Genomic DNA, 21,102 nt, shown 5'->3' with positions numbered 1-21,102 from the left:
GGACGCGCAGGCTCAGCGGCCATGGCTCACGGGCCTAGCTGCTCTGTGGCATGTGGGATCTTCCCGGACTGGGGCACGAACCCGTGTCCCCTGCATCGGCAGGTGGACTCTCAACCACTGCGCCACCAAGGAAGTCCCACAAATAAGTTTTGTTTATATTTCTATATTGTTGAACAAATTGTTTTGAGGCTGTTGATTGCTTTTGCTACTTAGTATTAAAGTTGGTGATATTGATGCTTGGAACACTTACCAAATAGGTTTATTGCTCATTTAATGAAATGTTTTGTCACAGAGTGATTTGCCCCGGGTCAAAACAGAAATTGATGCCTTGAAGACCCTGAGACATCAGCATATATGTCAACTTTACCACGTGATAGAGACAGCCAACAAAATATTCATGGTTCTCGAGGTCAGTAGTATGTTCCAGAGACCTAAAGTTATTTGGTCATTGTCTTAGTCTGTTTGGGCTGCTATAACAAGATATCACAGACTGGGAAGCCTCTGAACAACAGAAATTCATTTCTCAAAATTCTGGAGGCTGGGAATTCCAAGATCAAGGCACCGTCATGGTCAGGTGAGGGCCCTCTTCTTGGTTCATAACTGGTACCTTATTGCTGTGTCCTTGTATGATAGAAAGGGCTAGGGATCTCTCTGGAGCCTCTTTTAGAAGAGCACTAATTTCATTCATGAGGGCTCTGCCTTCATGTCCTAATCACCTCCCAAAGGCCCCACTTTGTAATGCCACCATCTTTGGGGGTTAGGATTTCAACACATGAATTTTTGGAGGGACACAAACATTCAGACCATTCTCACTCATTTTATCAATAGTTAGGGAAAAGTACATTTCACTTGAAAGATTATATGTTAAGTGGCTTACCTGCTTGAGTTCTGTAACAATTTAGATCAAGTAAGCATATATAATAAATTGGAGATACATTGTAAATGTATCCTTTCTGATACCCTCCTAATGGGATGGTGTACTTTAGTGGACAGAATATGTTAGAATTTGTTCCTAGAGGGAAGGATTCATTTCAGTTTTATATGATGTATTAGCCTAGGGCTGCCACAAATGTGGTTTAAAACAAGAACTTACTGTCTCATAGTTCTGGAGGTTAGAAGTCTGAAATCAAGGTGTGTACATGGTTGCTTCCTTCTGAATCGTCTGTTCTATGCCTCTTTCCTAGTTTCAGATGGTTGCTGGCAATCCTTGGCATTCCTTGGCTTATAGATGCACCATCTCTGCCTCTGTCTTCAAATGGTGTTGTCTTACCTGTGTGTCTGTGTCCAAATTTATCTCTTCATACAAGGACACAAACAATTGGATTAGGTTCCATCCTAATCCAGTATGACCTCATTTTGACCTGATTACATCTATAAAGACCTTATTGACATATAAGGTCACATTCACTGGTACCAGGTGTTAGGACTTGAACATATCTTTTTGGAATGACACAGTTCAACCCGCAGCCTATAGGTAGACTTTAATGTTCGTGTTATTTGAACCAAACTCTTTCAAGTTTTAACCTGCCCCTTTTGGCTTGAAATGTAAAGTCTTTAGAACATGTATCATTCCTCTCATTTCATTTTCCTTAGTCTCAGCCAAATAATTTGTAACTGCACATCATTTTGATGGATTAACTCTTGTTTTTTTTTTTTTGCGGTACGTGGGCCTCTCACTGCTGTGGCCTCTCCCGCTGCGGAGCACAGGCTCCGGACATGCAGGCTCAGCGACCATGGCTCACGGGCCCAGCTGCTCCGTGGCATGTGAGATCCTCCCGGACCGGGGCACGAACCCGTGTCCCCCGCATTGGCAGGCGGACTCTCAACCATTGCGCCACCAGGGAAGCCCTTAACTCTGTTTTAAAAGCACATTTTAAAATTCATAATGCTGAAAGTTTCAGACATAGGACCATTTTCTCTTTATTACACTGTAGATCCACCCACATGGTTTACAGTGGTGAATTTAAAACCTTTTTAAAAGTTGATCCTTTTTTTTTTTTTTTTTTTTTTTTTTTGGTGGTACGCGGGCCTCTCACTGTTGTGGCCTCTCCCGTTGCGGAGCACAGGCTCCGGACGCACAGGCTCAGCGGCCATGGCTCACGGGCCCAGCCGCTCCGCGGCATGTGGGATCCTCCCGGACCGGGGCACGAACCCGCATCCCCTGCATCGGCAGGCGGACTTCCCGGACCGGGGCACGAACCCGTGTTCCCTGCATCGGCAGGCGGATTCTCAACCACTGCGCCACCAGGGAAGCCCAAAAGTTGATCCTTTTGTCCAAATTAAATACTTCAAAAAAACCAAAGTCCATGAACCTGGGACAAAATTTAAAGGATACAAGAGAGGGGACTTTGCTGGTGGTCCAGTGGTGGAGAGTCTGCCTTCCAATGCAGGGGATGCAGGTTCGATCCCTCGTCGGGGAACTAAGATCCCACATGCCATGGGGCAACTAAGCCTGCGTGCCACAACTACTGAGCCCATGTGCCTCAACTAGAGAGCCTGCGTGCCGCAAACTACAGAGGCCCTGTGCTCTGGAGCCTGTGCTCCACAACTAGAGAGAGAAAACCCGCACGCCACAACTAGAGAGAGGCCTGTGCCGCAATGAAAGATCCCGCATGACTTGAGGAAGATCCTGCGTGTCGCAACTAAGACACAGCCAAAAAAAAAAGAAAGAAAATAAATTAAAAAAATAAATATTAAAAAAAAGATACGAGAGAGTATATATTGAAAAGTAAAATTCTCTCTCCCCTCTATCCCAGTCATCCTGTTTCCTTTCCCTTATGTCAATCACTTACTTTTTTGGTTTCCTATGTATTTTCCATGTACTTAGAAATACCTATGTATAATTTATCTATCTATCTATATATATGTATGTGTGTGTGTTTTCACATATATTTATGTGTATGTGTAGCTTACTGGTTTCTGTCACACAAATGGTCACATACTATAATATTATTCTACCTTTTTTCCCCCCTATTTAACATTTTAGCTTGGAGACCATCTATGCATATTCATATAGATTTTCGATGTTTTTGTTTTACTCTATTTTGTATTTCTTTATTTGAAAATACAAAGTAGGCTGTTTTCTTTATGTAAATCTTATTGGATAGCATTTAAAAAATTGACTATTTAGGTATAATTTATATACAAGAAAATGAACACATTAGGTACATAGTTTTTGAAAGAGGTACACATCCATGTATTTCCTACCCCACTCAGGGTATAAAACATTTCCACTACACTAGAAAGTTTTCTCCTGACTCTTGAAGTTAATCCCTGTTACCCCACCATCCCAGTGCCCTTCTCAACAACCACTGACCTGATTTTTATCACCAGAGATTAGTTTTACCTATTCTAGAGCTTGATAAAAATAGAATCATACAGTGTGTACTCTTTTGTATTTGGCTTCTTTTATTCAGCATAATGCTTTTTGCAAGTCATTATATCAGTATATTCTCTTTTACACCTTGCTTTTTTCACTTAATATTGGAGATTGTTTCATATCAGCTTATAAAGAGTTTCCTCTTTTTTTTTTTTTCCTTCTTTTTATGCCTGCATGGAATGCCATTTTATGTAGTGTGAGTACATTTGGGTTGTTTCCAGTCTTTTGCTGTTACAAGCAATGCTGCTGCAGTGAATGATCTTAAACGTGCATTGTTTTTTGATGTGAGAGTGTATCTATAGGAACAGTTCCTAAATGTGAACCTATGAGGTCATAGGCTATCTCCATCTGTAATTTTAATTGATATTGCTAAAATGAAATGAAATCTTAAATGGAAACCCCCATTTACAGAATAGTGGAGCTGCTCTGGTGAAGAAGGGATGGAAAGCCTAGATAGAGCTTTGTGCTCTGGTACCCATTCTCGTAGCCTCTGAGGAACTTGTGTATAATTGGTTCTTTCTGGTACAGACTGAAAATCACTGATCTTCAGGATGGAGAAGCAATAATTGCTGCTGGGTTTTTGTTTGTTTCAAGTAACTACACTAAATGTGAGTGCATTAAGATTAGAATAGGTATTAATACTTTGCTATAAAAATATAAAAACCCTGAATGAACTTAAAATCACAGTGGTAGTTGGTTCTACTTCTACTTACTGGTAATAAAACTGCTCGAGACCAAGAGCTGTTGTTCTCTTTCATGGAATACTGAGAGTGTATTTTTGAATGTGCCTTACTTAGTTTGTTCCCTTGCTTGTAAATTGAATTAATAATATCTCTGAGTTAGGTATAATTTTTTATTTTAAATTCCTCTGAAGCGATTTCTGTAAGTAGTAACTATTTATGTGACTATTGCTCTTTAAGTATTGCCCTGGAGGAGAGCTGTTTGACTACATAATTTCCCAGGATCGCCTGTCGGAGGAGGAGACCCGAGTTGTCTTCCGTCAGATAGTGTCTGCAGTTGCTTACGTGCACAGCCAAGGCTTTGCTCACAGGGACCTCAAACCAGTAAGTGACTGCTTCACAGATGGTCACCTGAGAGTTCAACATCATTTACCCGTCATTACTAGGTTTCCAAATGTTCTTTCTGTTTAGAATTTGTCTGGGCTTTGCTTTTTGTTGTTGTTGTGCTATTCCTAATGTATCACTTTTTTTTCCTCCTTGACTTTTGACTCCTGGTAGGCTCTTTAGGTTGGACTTATTATTGGCATTCTTTTTCTCTGTCAATTATGTGTGACATTATAAATATCTTTGTAGTCAGCTGCAGAATATGAACCTCAGGGTTTTATTTCTAGGAAAGAAGAGTTTTATTTTCTTTGAGAATATTGTCATTGGGTATTTTCCTCTCAATACTCTCTTCCTGACACCATCTTCCTTTAATTTTAATTCCATTATGCTTCAGAAAGGAACAGTTCAGTGGAATGGACAGACTCAACTTTTCAAGGACAGAATAAAAATTTGATACTCTTAAGTCTGTAGGCTCTGACTGATATGCATGATGGTGAACATGGATTTTAATGTTATTTGGTACTAGAGTTAGGGACCTGGAATTGGTCTAGCAAGATATGGCAGTTTCTATCCTTTTCTCTCTGTTTCTATCCATTCCCTCTGTTTATATCCAACACTTTGATTTGAGTTCAAACTTGCTCTTTTTGTTCAAACTTGCTTTTGGCGCACATTGTGTTTGCTTGTACTTGAACCTCAGAGCACCAAAGAGAAAATGGTTTATGCTAATGTGTCTTGAGGGGAAGCAGGATAGTTATCAACATTCATCTTCTCCTCCCTTATGTTCTTGTCATTTCATTCTTTTTTAATGATTTTCATTCTTGTACCTATGCTGTTTAATATAAACAACCTTAAAGTGATTTTAGAAATAGCTAGAGGTGGAATGTGATATAAGGAAGACAGTATATAGTTATGAAAATATCTTTGTTTTTTTCAGGAAAATTTGTTGTTTGATGAAGATCATAAATTAAAGCTGATCGACTTTGGTCTCTGTGCAAAACCCAAGGTAAGTGCAGAGATAAAAATGCATTTATATTTCCTTTGTCAGTGTACCTCTTAGTATGTTATCTTATGCTGACTTCCACTTAGTCTTTTTTTTTTTTTTTTTTTTTTTTTTTCCTTATCACCATAAAAAAAAAAATATGACGACACTGGAAGGATTTCCCAAGAGATAATGGGAAAAGCACTACAAAAATAAAGGCAGAAAAAATTAAAGAATATGAAACTTCTAAGAAATGCAATTAATTTAGCATGAGTGAAGTATTAAAAGAAGACATCTGAAAATCAGAATCTTTCAAAGAGCACATATTAAAATGGGGAAACAACTAAAGGGCACTAGACCTGTGGGATACAAAGAATCAATGCAATATTCCATGAAAAAGATGAGCACCTAAATTTAACCAGTATTGATGAGGGGGAGAGGGTAAATAGGATGGGGAGGGGTTAGGAAAGATTTGAGAAGACAAGACACGAAAGATTTTTAAAGGACTGAATAACCAAGAAGAATAACAAAGAATAGAAAAGAGAAAGTGTAGTATATTTTGGTTTAAGTGACTTGGTATTTGGAAAAACCATTCTATATGGAACAAGTAGGTAGGGCTTTACGATTAAGAAAATTGGCCTAGGACTTCCCTGGTGGCACAGTGGTCAAGAATCCACCTGCCAGCGCAGGGGACATGGGTTCGAGGCCTGGTCCAGGAAGATCCCACATGCCACAGAGCAACTAAGCCTGTGCGCCACAACTACTGAGCCTGCACTCTAGAGCCCGCGAGCCACAACCACTGAGCCCCGCGAGCCTAGAGCCCATGCGCCGCAACAAGAGAAGCCACCACAGTGAGAAGCCCACACACCGCAATGAAGAGTAGCCCCCACTCACTGCAACCAGAGAAGGCCGGCGTGCAGCAACAAGACCCAACGCAGTCAAAAATTAATTAATTTTTTTTTAAAAAAAGGAAAATTGGCCTTAAAAAAAGCAATCATTCTTCACCATGTGAAAGCTCCTCTTCCCTTTGCAAACCCCCAGTTCCTAACCTCCTCTAGCAGCCCACATTCTCACTGCTGCTCCATCTCACCTCCAGACTCCTCCCACTTAGTCTTTATTGAGCCTGGTTGCATCCATTGAGAAGAATGTTAAATTTCATGGTTTTTATAAATTCTCTAGATGATTTTAATATATAGCCAAGGTTGAAAACCACTGCTCTAGGTCCAGGGTTGGTCCTGCTGAAGACCCCATGGGTATGCTGTGAGAGAATTTACAGTACCTAGGTGACAGGAGGCCATCACAGTGTGAATGCTGAATTGACCATGTCCTTGCAGGTAGAGTGTGTTGCCACTAGATGATGCCTTTTTTCATTTAGATATGAGTTTTGGAAATTTAGTGCAAATCTGTTCTTTATTATCCAAATGGTTATATAACTAACAGTTAGTTACATTTTGAGAGACAATCCCCTTTCCTTCTAAAAGAAGAAGGAAAAAGTCCATATGCACTTTAAAATTTATACCGTGATATATTTCTTTAATTTGCACTCCATAGTTAGGTACTGGTGTTCTCCAGCATACCTTCTCTTTGAGGTGACTTTGAACTTCCTCCTGTGTGGCTGCTGTAGGAAGCTTCCTCCTGAGTTCTCTAATGATGGTACTCACAGTCTCTAAAATGAGCTGTCTACCCTCATTAAGGATGTTGAAATTTCAGACCTGTCTCAGCCCTTTGGAGTCCCATGATTATTTCCTGCCCCAATCAGAATTAGCTGCGTGCAAAGGGAAGCAGATTTTGCCCCTTTGGCTGAATGTCTGATTCTTTCTGGTTTTCCTCTCCTTCCCTTGGCTCTTCAGAGATTGTCAGTCGAGTCTTGTGTCTGGGAACCAAATGCTAGAAGGCATTTTATTTGATCAGCAGGCAATAAAGGTAAAGCATACTTTGAGCAGATAAGCTGGTTTAAGTCATGTTCATCACAGGAGGCACTGGAGAATGTGTATGACAGACTCCCTTAGCCTTTATTTATGGCTGCCACAGATTCAACCCACACAGACACCGTCTCAAAAAGCAGGGGTTAGCTGGGAGAGGGTGGCCTCAGCTTTCTTAAGCTGAGGAGCTTACTTCTGGGTGTGTTGTAGCAGTTGTAAATGAAATCTCACAATTTCACAAGTCATCTGCCATTTGTGGAACTCTGTATAACTGTTGGGCAGTGGTGTCATTTTCATTACGTCTCCATATTTCTGTGGGAGACCAGAGGAGGTTGAGCAGATTCCTCATTTGAACAATCTGGAAGCTCAGCTCGTGATTTGTGTTATAACTGAGTCTAGAAAGCAGACTCCCAAGGCACTATTCTGTGTAGCATTTGCTCTCTTCCCTCTAGGGGAAAAGAAACTCTTCTGTATTTGTAAAGATTTGATTTTGGAGATAGGGTCCCATAGAGAAATAACCATTTTTCCTTGAGTACTTGGGAGTGGGAAGACATGGGTGCTTGGATGTATGCTAAGCTGATTATTATACGAATGGATGCCTAGGGAAGTACGAACCTGACTTGACTGAGCTAAGGGGAGAAGGATTTTTTTTGTGTTGGGTTGTCGTGGTTTTGGAAATCAGAGAAGAGGAAGCCACACGTACATGCATGCACATAGGCAGAGTACTGAGTTGGCAGCGGAAGTCTTTTATTATTTGGGGTAATTCTTCATCTAGCATCGCTCTGCTTGTGCTGAAGAATGTTTATCAGGGTTTTAATTTTCTTAGGGGCTGTAGTTAATAAGTGTTTCATTTTTATCTTATTGGCAGGGTAACAAGGATTATCACCTGCAGACATGTTGTGGGAGTCTTGCTTATGCAGCACCTGAGTTAATACAAGGCAGATCATATCTGGGATCAGAGGTAATTATTCACTGATTAATTCAATATATAACCAATATATGTTTATTGGTGACCTGTAGTGAGTCAGGCACTGTATTTTGAGGGTGTAATGAGGTACGAAATAAACTTGTTAATCAAAGAGCTGTCTATTCAGAGAGTGAGATATGTAAAGTAATAAGTGAAATGAACAACTTGCAATAAATATAATAATACACAGTATACTTATGAAACAAGGATATATTTCCAGTGTCCTTGTTGTGGTTGCTTTTGTGTTTAACTGTGCCATAGTTTTAGACTGATTAGTCCAGCCAGGTAGAACATGAGGCCAGGATTATAGGCGCAGTTTTCAGAGATGCTGGTTAGCACAGAAAAAACCTGTACTTTGTTCACAGCCAGCTATTCAAGGCCGGCAGTCCCGTGTAAGAGGTCCAGGCTCAGAAGGCCTGGGCATTGCCTGCTTTACCACTGGCTACCGCAAGCTAGTCAGCCCCTTCCACTCTCTGGAGTACTGGTTTTGCTGATATTAGTATCATAAAATGAAGAAGGTTTAGTTGTCAGAAGGTCTGGAAATGCTGGGTTGAACAGTTTTCTTTAGTTAAGGACATCTCCAAATCTTAATATGTTCCTGTACAGTGTCCTTTGAGAGTAGAACATCACAGACAGCAGCTGGTCTCAATTTTATGCACCTACAGAATCCACTTTTTATGTGGAGCATCTTTTGGAACTGGTGTTGTGCAGGAGAAACTTTGAGATATGCTGGTTTACTTAATTTGTAACATGAGAAGATGGGGACTAACTTGTTTTTGGTGACCTTTTATTTGGATATAATCTCAAACTTACAGAATAGTTGCAAATATGGAATGAGGAACTTCTGTATATATTTAGCCAAATTCATAATTGTTTACATTTTTCCCTATTTGTTTTATCATTCTCTATGTTTATATGTATGTGTATTATTTTTTGAACCAACTGAGAGTAAGTTGGAGACATCATACCCCTTTATCGTTAAATACCATGTATATATTTCCTAAAGGAAGGACTCTCTCTTTTATAACCAGAGAGATTTATAACCAAATCTCTCTGATTTTGAAATCAGAGAATTTAACATTGATACAATTTATTAAATATTTATTTATTTGGCTGCATTGGGTCTTGGTTGTGGTGCGTGGGCTCTTCGTTGCAGCGTGCGGGCTCCAGGGTGTGCGGGTTCAGTAGTTGCGGCATGCAGTCTCTAGAGTGCTTGGGCTTAGTTGCCCCGTGGCATGTGGGATCTTAGTTCCCTGACGAAGGATCGAACCTGCGTTCCCTGCATTGGAAGGCGGATTCTTTTTTTTTTCTTTTTTTTTTTTTTTTTTTTTTTTTCGGTACGCGGGCCTCTCACTGTTGTGGCCTCTCCCGTTGCGGAGCACAGGCTCCAGACGCGCAGGCTCAGCAGCCATGGCTCACGGGCCCAGCCACTCTGCGGCATGTGGGATCTTCCCGGACTGGGGCATGAACCCGTGTCCCCTGCATCGGCAGGCAGACTCTCAACCACTGCGCCACCAGGGAAGCCCCAATAGATCCTTTTTGTAATTTTCATTTAAGCACCACAAAAATCCTTCGGAGCGAATACTGTTACTCTGTTTCATAAGATAAAGAAGATGAAGAAATTGAGGCTCAGAAATTAAGTGCCTTTGCAGGGTCACAGCTGGCAACTGGGTCAAGATTTGAACTGAGTGAGGCTTTACTGCACACCTCTACTCTTTCCACTGTTCCATTCAGTCTCCCAGAAGGAGTGGTAATCATATGCCTGATGCTCACAAGATTCCTAGAGGTCTGGTGATGAGGCCCTGCTGGTTTGAATGCATCAAGATTTTCCTATAGGATCTTGTTTTCTTATCCATTTTAGTTCAACTTTCTATCCTTTAGGACAGTATCTTATGGACAGTGTACCAAGGAATTGTCTGGGGGCACTCGTTAAAATATGCAGAGCTCAGGGCTGTGCATGTTTAGAGATTTTGGTTTTGTTTTCTAAGGTGGGGCTTTAGCAATCTTCATTCTAAAAAAAGTACTTTAGATTATTCTGTTGCTCATGGTCCAGATCATGCTTTAAGGAATGTTCTATGGTAAACATCTCTAATTCATTTTGTAATTTCTCAGAGGAAGTGGTTTCATACCCCTCTTCCCCCCAGTTATTTTTTTCTTATTTGGCAGTTGGTAGCTTATAGATTTACTTGCATTTGCTTTGGTTTATGGTCTTAGTTGATTCATTTATTCTCATATCCATTTCAAAACAGTGAAGTGAAGCTGCTTTGATGGGTTAACTGAAGAATACTTTTTCTCCTTTTTTTTCTCTCTAGTAGGCTTCTGTAGATTTCTGTGGGGATGTTACTACTATTTTCTTCATCTTTTCCTTTAACTTCAGACGTAATCTCTCTTTTGACCTCTTCTTATGGCATTTGATGAGGCCATGTTAGCCCACTCTTCCCTGTGTAGTCTCTTTAGCTTGACTATAACACCCTGGTCAGGAGTGCCATGCCGTCAAGACTCAATTTATGGATGAAGCATTTGATATCTTTCAGGCATAAATGGTTAATTTCTGACCTCCTGCAACTTGGAAGAAAAATCTGGTGTTTGCTTGAAAGTAAATTGTTCACTCGGGGCTTCCGTCCTAATAATTTGATGCGATTTGGTAGGCAGGACTAGGTGTGAGATTTGTGTTATTTAGTATAGGTACTACCTAGATGTGTGATGCTGCTGAAGTTATTTTAAATCTGTTTCTCCCCTCTGTCCTTTCCCCCCACCTTTTTTTTCCTTTAAACATGCTACATGCTGCCCTTTTACCTCTTAAAATTTTCCTAAGGCTCAGATGAGGGTGGGAACTGTGACTTCCCAGTCATCGGTGGTGTGGATATCTTACATAAAGGCTAAGTTCCTTTCTGGGACTTTTTTTTCTTGCCCCCTCCCCCGCTCTTTTTAAAAAATTTTTTATTGGAGTATAGTTGCTTTACAATGTCGTGTTAGTTTCTACTGTATCCTTTCTGGGATTTTGAGATTTGTAGGGCTATTTGTGCTGGCAGGCTCATTTCTATTCTTGATCCTTGAAAAGTCAATTGTTGAACTTTATTAAGGTGTCTCTACATAGAGAGGACTTTACAGTATAGCTTAGTTACATTTGCAGATTATCAGCAGTAAATTTTAAGACTTGTTTTGACATCTTCATGCATGTTTACATAATCCTCATATGTAATAAACCCTCAGTAGCACTATAGTTTTGTCTTTCAGAATCAGAGACCTAGGAACTTCCCTGGTTGTCCAGTGCGTAAGACTCTGCACTCCCAATGCAGGGGGCCCAGGTTCGATCCCTGTTCGGGGAACTAGATCCCGCATGCATACCGCAATTAAAAAAAAAAGAGAAAAGAAAAGATCCCCCATGCCACAGCAAAGATCCTGCATTCTGCAACTAAGACCCACTGCAGCCTAAATAAATTTAAAAAAGAATCAGAGACTTAGCCTCATCTTCTTCCTTATCATGCCCAATCCATCCCAGCCAACTAGAAATGATTTTCTATTAAGCATTAGAGGGGAGTGCACTGAACTGGTCACTTTGAACTGAACTGGTCACTGGTCAAGAGACCTACCTGGGTGGCCTGCCATTGACTGGGTGACTTTGGACAAGCCTTCCTTTCTGGGCTTCACACTGTACAAGGAGCAGGTTGAATTGGATGATCTCTGAGCTCTTTTCCAGCTCTGTGAAGATTCTTTGTAGTGTCATTTTGAAATGCGTTCTAATTTTTTTAAAATTATTATTATTTTTCTCCTTCTCAGGCAGATGTTTGGAGCATGGGCATACTCTTATATGTACTTATGTGTGGCTTTCTACCATTTGATGATGATAATGTCATGGCTTTGTACAAGAAGATTATGGTGAGTATTACAAGGCACAGAATTTCATCGTAGAAGTTTTCTATATTGCAAACTATATGCTTCTATTTATAAAAGTACAAGAATAGGCAGAAGTAATGTATGCTGCTAGAAGTCAGGATAGTGGTTACTCTTTGGAGGTGGTTAGTGACTGAAAGAGAGACATGGTGGGGCTTCTGTTTGGTTTTTGATCTGGATGATGGTTATACTTGTATTCAGTTTTTGAAAACTTATCAAAGTATACCTTATGATAGGTGTACTTTTCTATATGAACATTATACTTCAGTAAGAAGCTTAACAAAACAGAAACAAATGGGAAAGTAAACATGTAAGCTGATTTTTCTGGTAAGAGTTTTTGTTTTGAATCCTGAAATGATGCCTTAGTAAGTTGCTGTGTTAAATCACATTTTTCTTTAGAGTTATGTTAAAGTAAGAGAAACTGTTTCTTTTTGAAGGTAAAATTTGGCTTTAAGGTATAATAAAACCACAGGTAATAGTACTGTAAGCTTTGTTAAAATCATATATATCAGAGGTAGAAAGTAGATTTGTGGTTATGGGGCTGGCGGGGGAGGGGTGGAGTGGCAGTGGGGAGTGACTGCTAATGGGTTCAGGGTTTCTTTTTGGGTTGATGAAAACATTCTGGAATTAGATAGTGGTAATAATTACACAACTTTGTGAATATACTGAGAACCACTGAACTGTACACTTTAAAAGGGTGAATTTTATGTTATATAAACTATATTCAATTAAAAAAACTCAAAAATCATATATAGGAAGGAAAATAGTAAAATTCTTTTTAAAGAGTTAATATTCAAAGCAAGCTAACAAAAGAAGACATGTAAAGAGGAAGAGCACCATATTGTGTCCATAGCAAACCAAAGTCAGACCAGCAGAGCAACTTCTCTGAATGTGGCTTGAATTCCGTTCTGTTTAACAAATATTTCCTAAAGGTCTTCCTTGTATGAGATACTGAAAGATGTGAACAAAGACCTATGAAACTTAATCATTGTCTGCCAGATTTCTTGTTGGAGACAGATACAAAGCTATCTAAAAAGGGGAAAGGGTGAGGGGTGCCATTTTATAACAGAGGTTAAATGAAGTTAGTACAGGAGTGGGTGTGGGATTTAGGAGAACATCTTATAGTAAGTGAGGTTTGAGCTGGGCTTTAAAAGAAGGTTAGAAGCACTTCAGAAAGGGTTGTGGGAGAGAGCATGCCTGGTAGACAGTATCAGCCAAGGCGTAAGATGGGAGAAGCGTGGGAAGAAATGGTCAGAAGTTTTATGTGGCTGGACCATTAGGTCTCTAACACCCTTTAGGTAGGGAGACTACCTAAATCAGCTCTCATTTCTGGAAAGTAGCCCACAGAATTGAAAGTGGTAGAACCAGTTGGCTCTTTGCCTACCCTACTGAACAACCAAGTCTGAGGGCACTGAGTTCAATCTGCAGTTATTTTATTTATTTGACTTAATAGTTTTTCCTGTATCCCACCCTGGAAAAAGCTTTAAAATCAGTGCCAAAACTGCAAGAGTAGTTTTGGGAAGTGATGGAATTGCAGTAGTTCCTATTTCTTGAAGGCTGAGGAGCTCTGATTCTGCAGGGTCAAAGAGAAGTCATGTTAGCAGTAGCTGTTGCCACTGTTTTGGGGAACCGTGAGTGCTTGTGCTTCTCCTTGGGGAGGGGAGATGGATGGGGCAGTGGGCTGGAGGCCAGCCTCCTGGATCCTGCTGGGGTAGCCAAGACAACCCGTATTTCCTCCCGTCTCTTCTCACAAAGCCTCCCCTAAACTTTGCAGGGTAGCAGTTGTTGCCTTGGCTCTGCTTCCCTCCTGTGACAGCAGTTCCTGACCTCACAGAGCCACATTCCCCGTGTCAACAACAGGATACAGGGAGGGTAGTGTTAGGATTGCTTTGTAGTTTCAGCTTTAGTTAACAGATGTGGAGTGGGAAGGAGGCTTGGTCTTTGGGCAGCTCAGTAACAATTTTCCAGTTACACTTTCGAAAAATATTAGGTTGACCTCTTGAGTTATTCCCTCTTTTTGTTACTCTTTCTATAAAGTAGAGCTCCGTTTTTTGTTCTGAAAATAACTTTAGTATTACAAGCTACTAGTATGTTTTCCCATATTCTTTTTTTGCTGGGGGTACTGCATGCCAGAGAATAAACTGACAGACAAGGTTCCCCAAAGATGAAGTAGAATTGGATCTGTTTGGTGTTATAGCATGAAATCTTATACCTTCTAGAATTCTAGAAAGACAGTGTGGGGACACATGATCATAGAATTTCCCTGTTGGAAAGGATATCTTACCAATCATGTTTTCTCCTCTCTGCTTCTTTTTTTTTTTTTTTTTTTTTGCGGTACGGGGGCCTCTCCCGTTGCGGAGCACAGGCTCCGGACGCACAGGTTCAGCGGCCATGGCTCACGGTCCCAGCCGCTCTGCAGCATGTGGGATCCTCCCGGACCGGGGCACAAACCCGTGTCCCCTGCATCTTCAGGCGGACTCTCAACCACTGCGCCACCAGGGAAGCCCCTCATTGGTATTTTTAAAATCCAGGATCTCTACTTTCTATCTGTGGACTTTGGCAAATTACTTAGCCTCTCTGTGTGTCAGCTTCTTCATCTGTAAAATGGGTGATAGTAGTCACAACATAGTGTTGTTAGGATTAAATGAGTTAGTTCATTTATCGTAGTGCTCAATAAATGTTAGCTATTATTAATATTATTATTATTTTTAATGAAAGGCCCAACAATCTTTTTTTAAAAAAATATTTATTTATTTATTTATTTATTTGGCTGCGCTGGGTCTTAGCTGCGGCACGTAGGATCTTCGTTGCCGCGTGCGAGATCTTTGCAGTGTGCGGGATCTTCTTTGCGTCATGCAGGATCTTTAGTTGCAGCATGCGGGCTCTTTTAGTTGCGGCATGCGAGATCTAGTTCCCTGACCAGAGATCGACCCTGGGCCCCCTGCATTGGGAGGGTGGAGTCTTAACCGCTGGACCACCCAGGAAGTCCTAGCTATTATTATTGACATACGTTTGTAAATTTGGTTTGCCAGTATTTTGTTCAGGACTTAAAATTTGTTCAGAGATTAATATGTAGTTTTCCTTTCTAGAACTATTTTGTTTGTTTTTGGTTTCAAGATTTTACTAGCCACATAAAGTTGATTGGGAGTATTCTTCCTTTTACTGTTTCTTTTCTTGTGTGGGTGTGTGGGGGCAGTATAAGGTTGGAATTTTTGGGTGTTATGGAATGTGCTTGGAAGTCCATCTCCACCAGCGACTTCTTTATGGGAAGATTTAAAAATAGTAAGTCAGGTCATATCCCTTTATTGGAAGCTCTCCAGTGGCTTCTTTCCCGTTTCACTAAAGTACTACAAGCCAGAGTTCACCCTGTGGACTGTAGGTGTTTTCCTAGGTGAACTGGCCTCTATTATCTCAGTGCTCTCATTGCTTACTCATCTTAGGATGAAATTCTTAAATCTTAAGTCTTAAGTTCAGTCTAGTTACTGAACACCTAATCTGTGCCAGGCACTTTTCTAGATGCTTGGGATATATCAGTGAATAAAACAGATGGAAGGTCCCTGCCCTCACGGAGTTTATATTGTAGTGGTAGGGAAAAAATAGTGGTGGTGGTAGAAAAAGATAATAAGCATAATAAATAAATTATATTAAAAGATGATACTTGCTTTAGAAAAAAGAAAAAATTGGGCAGGGTAAAGAGGAATCAGGAGAACAGATAGGGAGGGGTGTGGAGGGAAGAGAAGGGCTGGTTGCATTATTAAATATTAAATAAGGTGGTCAGAGGTGAGATTTGAGCAAGACTTGAAGGAGGTGAGAGTGTTAGTCAAGAGGCTATCAAGGGAGAGAATGTTTCAGGCAGAGGAAGAAGGGCAAAGGCTAGTAGGTAGAAGCATGCCTGGTGTAGTCAAGGGAGGGCAGAGGGCTAGTGCCACTGGAGTGGAGTAAATGAGGAGAGCCGTAGGAAATGAAGTCTCAGGGGACAGGAGCTCCAACTGCCTTGGGCTCCGTAGCTGTCATAAGGATTTTGGCTTTTTCTCCAAGTGAAATGGGGAGCCACTAGAGGGTTTTTTTTTTTTTTAATAATAAATTTATTTGTTTCATTTATTTATTTTTGGCTTCATTGGGTCTTTTGTTGCTGTGCGCGGGCTTTCTCTGGTTGCGGTGAGTGGGGGCTACTCTTCATTGCAGTGCACAGGCTTCTAATTGCAGTGGCTTCTCTTGCTGCGGAGCACGGGCTCTAGGTGCACGGACTTCAGTAGTTGTGGCACCCAGGCTCAGTAGTTGTGGCTCACAGGCTCTAGAGCGCAGGCTCAGTAGTTGTGGCACATGGGCTTAGTTGCTCTGCGGCATGTAGGATCTTCCCGGACCAGGGCTCGAACCCATGTCCCCTGCATTGGCAGGTGGATTCTTAACTACTGAGCCACCAGGGAAGAGCCCCCACTAGAGGGTTTTGAGCAGAAGAGAGACATGGTCTGGTTTAGATTTTATCCGGACCACAGTGGCTACTGTATGGAAATAGGCTACAAGGAACCAAGAGGAGAACCATGGAGACTGGTGAGGGGGATATTGTATATTGTAGTAATTTTCAGATGAGAGATGGTGGTCATTGAGGTAGTGAGAAGTGGTTGGATTCTGGGTATCTTTTTTTGTTTTTGGCTGTGCTGCATGGTATGTGGGATCTTAGTTCCCCAACCAGGGATCAAACCCTTGCCCCTTTCAGTAGAAGCACAGAGTCTTAACCACTGGACCACCAGGGAAGTCCCTTGGGGTGTCTTTTTTTAAAAAATATATTTTAAAATGAACATAGAGTAAAATAATTTTTTTGTGTGTAACAGGTCTACTAATTTTAACACACATATAGATTCATGTAGCCACCACATAGTCAGGATATATGTTTAGACTAATCTGTTGTGTTTTGAAGGTGTAGCTAACATAATTTGCTGATGGATGGGATGAAGGGAGTAACCTGAGCAACTGGAAAGTTGGAGCTGCCATCAACTGAGATGGAGAAGACTCCTGGTAGGGCAGGGATGATAAGGAGATCAGTTTTGAACATAAAGAATGTGTCTATTTTGTCTAATTTTTCAAATTTCTTGGCATAAGTTTGTTTATTTACCCAGTGACAAAGTGTATATCAGATTTTTATGTATTTTTTTCAGATTAGTTTATAATATATAAGGAATCTTATATTTTATCTCTTTATGCTACCCCCTTCCCAGATTTTTCATACAGATGGTAGCATACCACAAACACTGTTCTGTATCTTGTCTTCTTCTCCTAACAGTATGTCTTGGAAATCACACCATTTCATACCCAGCTCAGAACCTTTTCATAGAATTCACTTCACAGAATTGCAGTGTATATATGTACCTTAATTATTTAACCAGTCCTAGGTTAATGGGTATTTAAGTAGTTTTTAAGTGGTCATTTTGTACATTGTGAATATATCTGTAAGAAAATTCCTGGAAGAGTTACTGGGTCAAAGGGTATGTAAATTAGTAATTTTATTAGATATTGCCAAATTGCTTCCCAGCAAAGTTCTATCGATTTATACAACTACCAGCAGTAGCATGAAAATGCCTATTTCTCCATAATCCCATCAATATAGTATGTCACCTTTTTCTATGTTTAAGATTTTTTTTTGGCTATGCAGGAATTGTTTTATTTTTGTTTGGTCAAATTTATCAGTCTTTCACTGTCATATGTGGAAAGGCTTTCCTACATAGATTATTTTTTAAAATTCCCATGTTTCCTTCTAGCATTTTTATTTTATTTTTTTTTACGTTTAAATATTTGATTCACTTGGAATTTGCTTTGCTGTTGTTTCTTGCCTTTAAACATCACTAAAAAAATTGTAGAGATTTGTTTTCATATTCTGGATCCTTGTTTTTAAAAATCTTGTAATTGTGATGACAATGTAGCTATATGTACTTGGATTTGAGGTTCACTGTTAGCAATAAAGTGCATAAGTATATTTCAAATAGTCTTGATAATTTCAGGTTTTAAGACCACTTGTTAGATCTGATTAGGTCTTTTTTTTTTTTTTTTAATAAATTTATTTATTTATTTTTGGCTGCGTTGGGTCTTTGTTGCTGTGCGCGGGCTTTCTCTAGTTGCGGTGGCTTCTCTTGTTGCGGAGCATGGGCTATTGGTGCACAGTCTTCAGTAGCTGTGGCACACGGGCTCAGTAGCTGTGGCTCGTAGGCTCTAGAGCGCAGGCTCAGTAATTGTGGAGCACGGGCTAAGTTGCTCCACGGTATGTGGGATCTTCCCAACCCAGGGCTCGAACCCATGTCCCCTGTAGTGGTAGGCGGATTCTTAACCACTGCGCCACCAGGGAAGCCCCTAGGTCTTTTTTTAACCTTGTGTTTTGGCTGATGGCCTCACACTAAGAGTAAAGGTGTCAGCTCTGTTATTGTTGTTTGCTTGTGCTTGTAGCAAACAAACAACCTTTAATCTGTGGTTTCTTTGCAAGAATCTTTTAAAACCAGTTGGCTATTTTGTGAAGATTTAGTTTAGTTAAACCAGATACTATGATCTGTAAATCCATTTAGCTGGGCACAGTAGTTCAAATAGGCACAGAGTGGTGCAAGGTAGAGCCACTGTTACCTGTCATGTGTCATTGTCACAGTCAAGGAAGAATGACTTCATTCTGTAGTTTATGTAGGGACTAGTGAGGGTGCCATTGCCAATCCATATACTAAATTTTAATAAAGCTTAATTTTTGTCTTGTTTTTTAGATAGAAATGAAAGTCCTAATATATTCTTTCCATGCCCCCTAGTGTGTCTTCTTACATGCCTTTGAAGACCACCAATCAAGAATAATGAGTGGTCAACTCTACATATTCTTTAGATGGTCTCTCAATTAATATAACCCCTCTCAGCCAAGTTATTGAATATCAGTAAATTAGGGATTATTCTCCCTGGAAATTTACTGAAGTTATGGCTGAGCTGAATAAGAGCAAAAGCAAATGTCAGTATAACTGGTGCAGGAATTGACATCCTTCTGTGAACATTGAGTCTTCCAAGGATACTTGATTTCTTGGTGATGAGTATTTGGGAATTGCAGTAAAACATTGTGCCGTAAAGGATGACTGTAATAGGGAGTTCTCTGGTGGTCAGGGAACTGGGAACTGAGATCTCATAAGCTGTAAGGATGACTATAATAATTTTGTCCAAGAAAAATTTTGAATACTTCCCTTGATCATGCAAAAGTCTCAATAAAGATGTCTGACTTTGAGCAGTCTACCTTCCATATACCCTGTGGATATATACCTAGTAAAACAAAATGAGGTATGGATTTACTATGAACTTTGATTGTAGAATAATTATATCTCCTTTATAGCAATGATTATACAGGGCTATAATTCTTGATTTGTGATGTTAAAATGATGTAATCCACATGTAAGAAGACTACTTGGCAGGAGGACATGCATTCAGTTCTTTCAAGTCATACCCAGGCATTAGGGGCAAGTTAAACAGAAGGGTAGGTAGGCAGGGATGGGGTGTTCGGGGGGTGGGGACATATCTTTGTTTTATCATATTGAAAAGTACTAGCTGTTCTGTCAAGAAATCATTCCTCCCAAACCTCACTTTTGAGTAAGTAGCATAATGTACAATTCTATAGATGTGTGAATAGCTAAGAGTCTGTGTTGGAGCTTAATTTACTCCTTTCTAGAGTGCTAAATGCAAGCAAAGTTTGGTTAAAATCTTAATCAGTCTTCTTGGCTAGGAGTATAAAGCAGAGGTTGGCAAACAATGGCTTGCCAGCCAAATCTGACCCACCACCTGTTTGTTTAAATAAAGTTTTATTGGAACACAGCCAAGCCTATTTATTTGTTTATATATTGTTTGTGGCTGCTTTTGCACAACAATGGTAGGGTTGAGTAGTTGTGACAGAGATTATATGGCCCATAAAACCAAAAATATTTACCATCTGTCCCTTTACAGAAAAAGTTTGCTGGCTCCTGGTATAGAGTTATTGATCTGTAGAAGAATGATCCTCCCTCAAGCCTGTCTGCTCCTTTCCTAGAACATTGGCCTGAAATGCCTAGGCTTGTCATTTGTCAGTGAAGCAACATTCAGTTAATTGTTTTTATGATGAAAAACAAAGTATGTATGGTAAAAAGTTAAAACAGTACTAAGGAGTATAATTTAAAAAGCACACAAAACTTCCTGCTTCCTTTCTTTTCTTCCACAGAGGCAACTATTTATAAATTTCTTCTATACATTTGCATAAATTATTTGTACTTATACAAACCTTTATGTGTCTATATCCTTTGGAATTATATAATTCACACAGTGGACCTTGCCGCCTCCTTTTATTTTTTAAATTTTATTTATTTTTTATTTTTAAAAAAATTTATTTATTTATTTACTTATTTTTGGCTGTGTTGGTTCTTCGTTGCTGCACGCGGGCTTTCTCTGGTTGTGGCGAGCGGGCGCTACTCTTTGTTGTGGTGTGTGGGCTTCTCATTGCGGTGGCTTCTCTTGTTGCGGAGCACGGGCTCTAGGCGCGCGGGCTTCAATAGTTGTGGCACGTGGGCTCAGTAGTTGTGGCTCGCGGGCTCTAGAGCGCAGGCTCAGTAGTTGTGGCTCACGGGCTTAGTTGCTCTGCGGCATGTGGGACCTTCCCGGACCAGGGCTTGAATCCATGTCCCCTGCATTGGCAGGTGGATTCTTAACCACTGCGCCACCAGGGAAGTCCCCTCCTTTTAAATTTAATGCTTTACTTTGAAGATTGTTTCATATTGGTACATAGCAGCATGTATGGGTTTTCATTTTTCTTTTTTTAAGGATTTATTTATTTATTTATTTATTTATTTATTTATGACTGCGTTGGGTCTTTGTTGCTGTGCGCGGGCTTTCTCTAGTTGCGGCGAGCAGGGGCCTACTCTTTG

The 21,102-nt window shown here is 40.3% G+C and overlaps 1 protein-coding gene across 2 annotated transcripts in view; it reads left to right on the top strand.

The window, feature by feature from the left end:
* The window catches only part of MELK (maternal embryonic leucine zipper kinase), an 84,850-nt gene that overhangs the window by 13,483 nt on the left and 50,265 nt on the right, over positions 1-21,102 (top strand). For both annotated transcript variants that reach the window (XM_007127530.4, XM_055087094.1), the window contains 5 exons: positions 293-409; positions 4,300-4,443; positions 5,378-5,446; positions 8,213-8,305; positions 12,092-12,190. In XM_007127530.4, the coding sequence (XP_007127592.1) occupies positions 293-409; positions 4,300-4,443; positions 5,378-5,446; positions 8,213-8,305; positions 12,092-12,190 (522 nt within the window). The remainder of the gene's footprint in view (positions 1-292; positions 410-4,299; positions 4,444-5,377; positions 5,447-8,212; positions 8,306-12,091; positions 12,191-21,102) is intronic.

The sequence above is a fragment of the Physeter macrocephalus genome, chromosome 9 (genome assembly GCF_002837175.3).
Source record: "Physeter macrocephalus isolate SW-GA chromosome 9, ASM283717v5, whole genome shotgun sequence".
Taxonomy (NCBI): Eukaryota; Metazoa; Chordata; class Mammalia; order Artiodactyla; family Physeteridae; genus Physeter; species Physeter macrocephalus.
The sequence above is the reverse complement of the archived record's forward strand: the minus strand, read 5'-3'. Positions and strand labels throughout refer to the sequence as shown.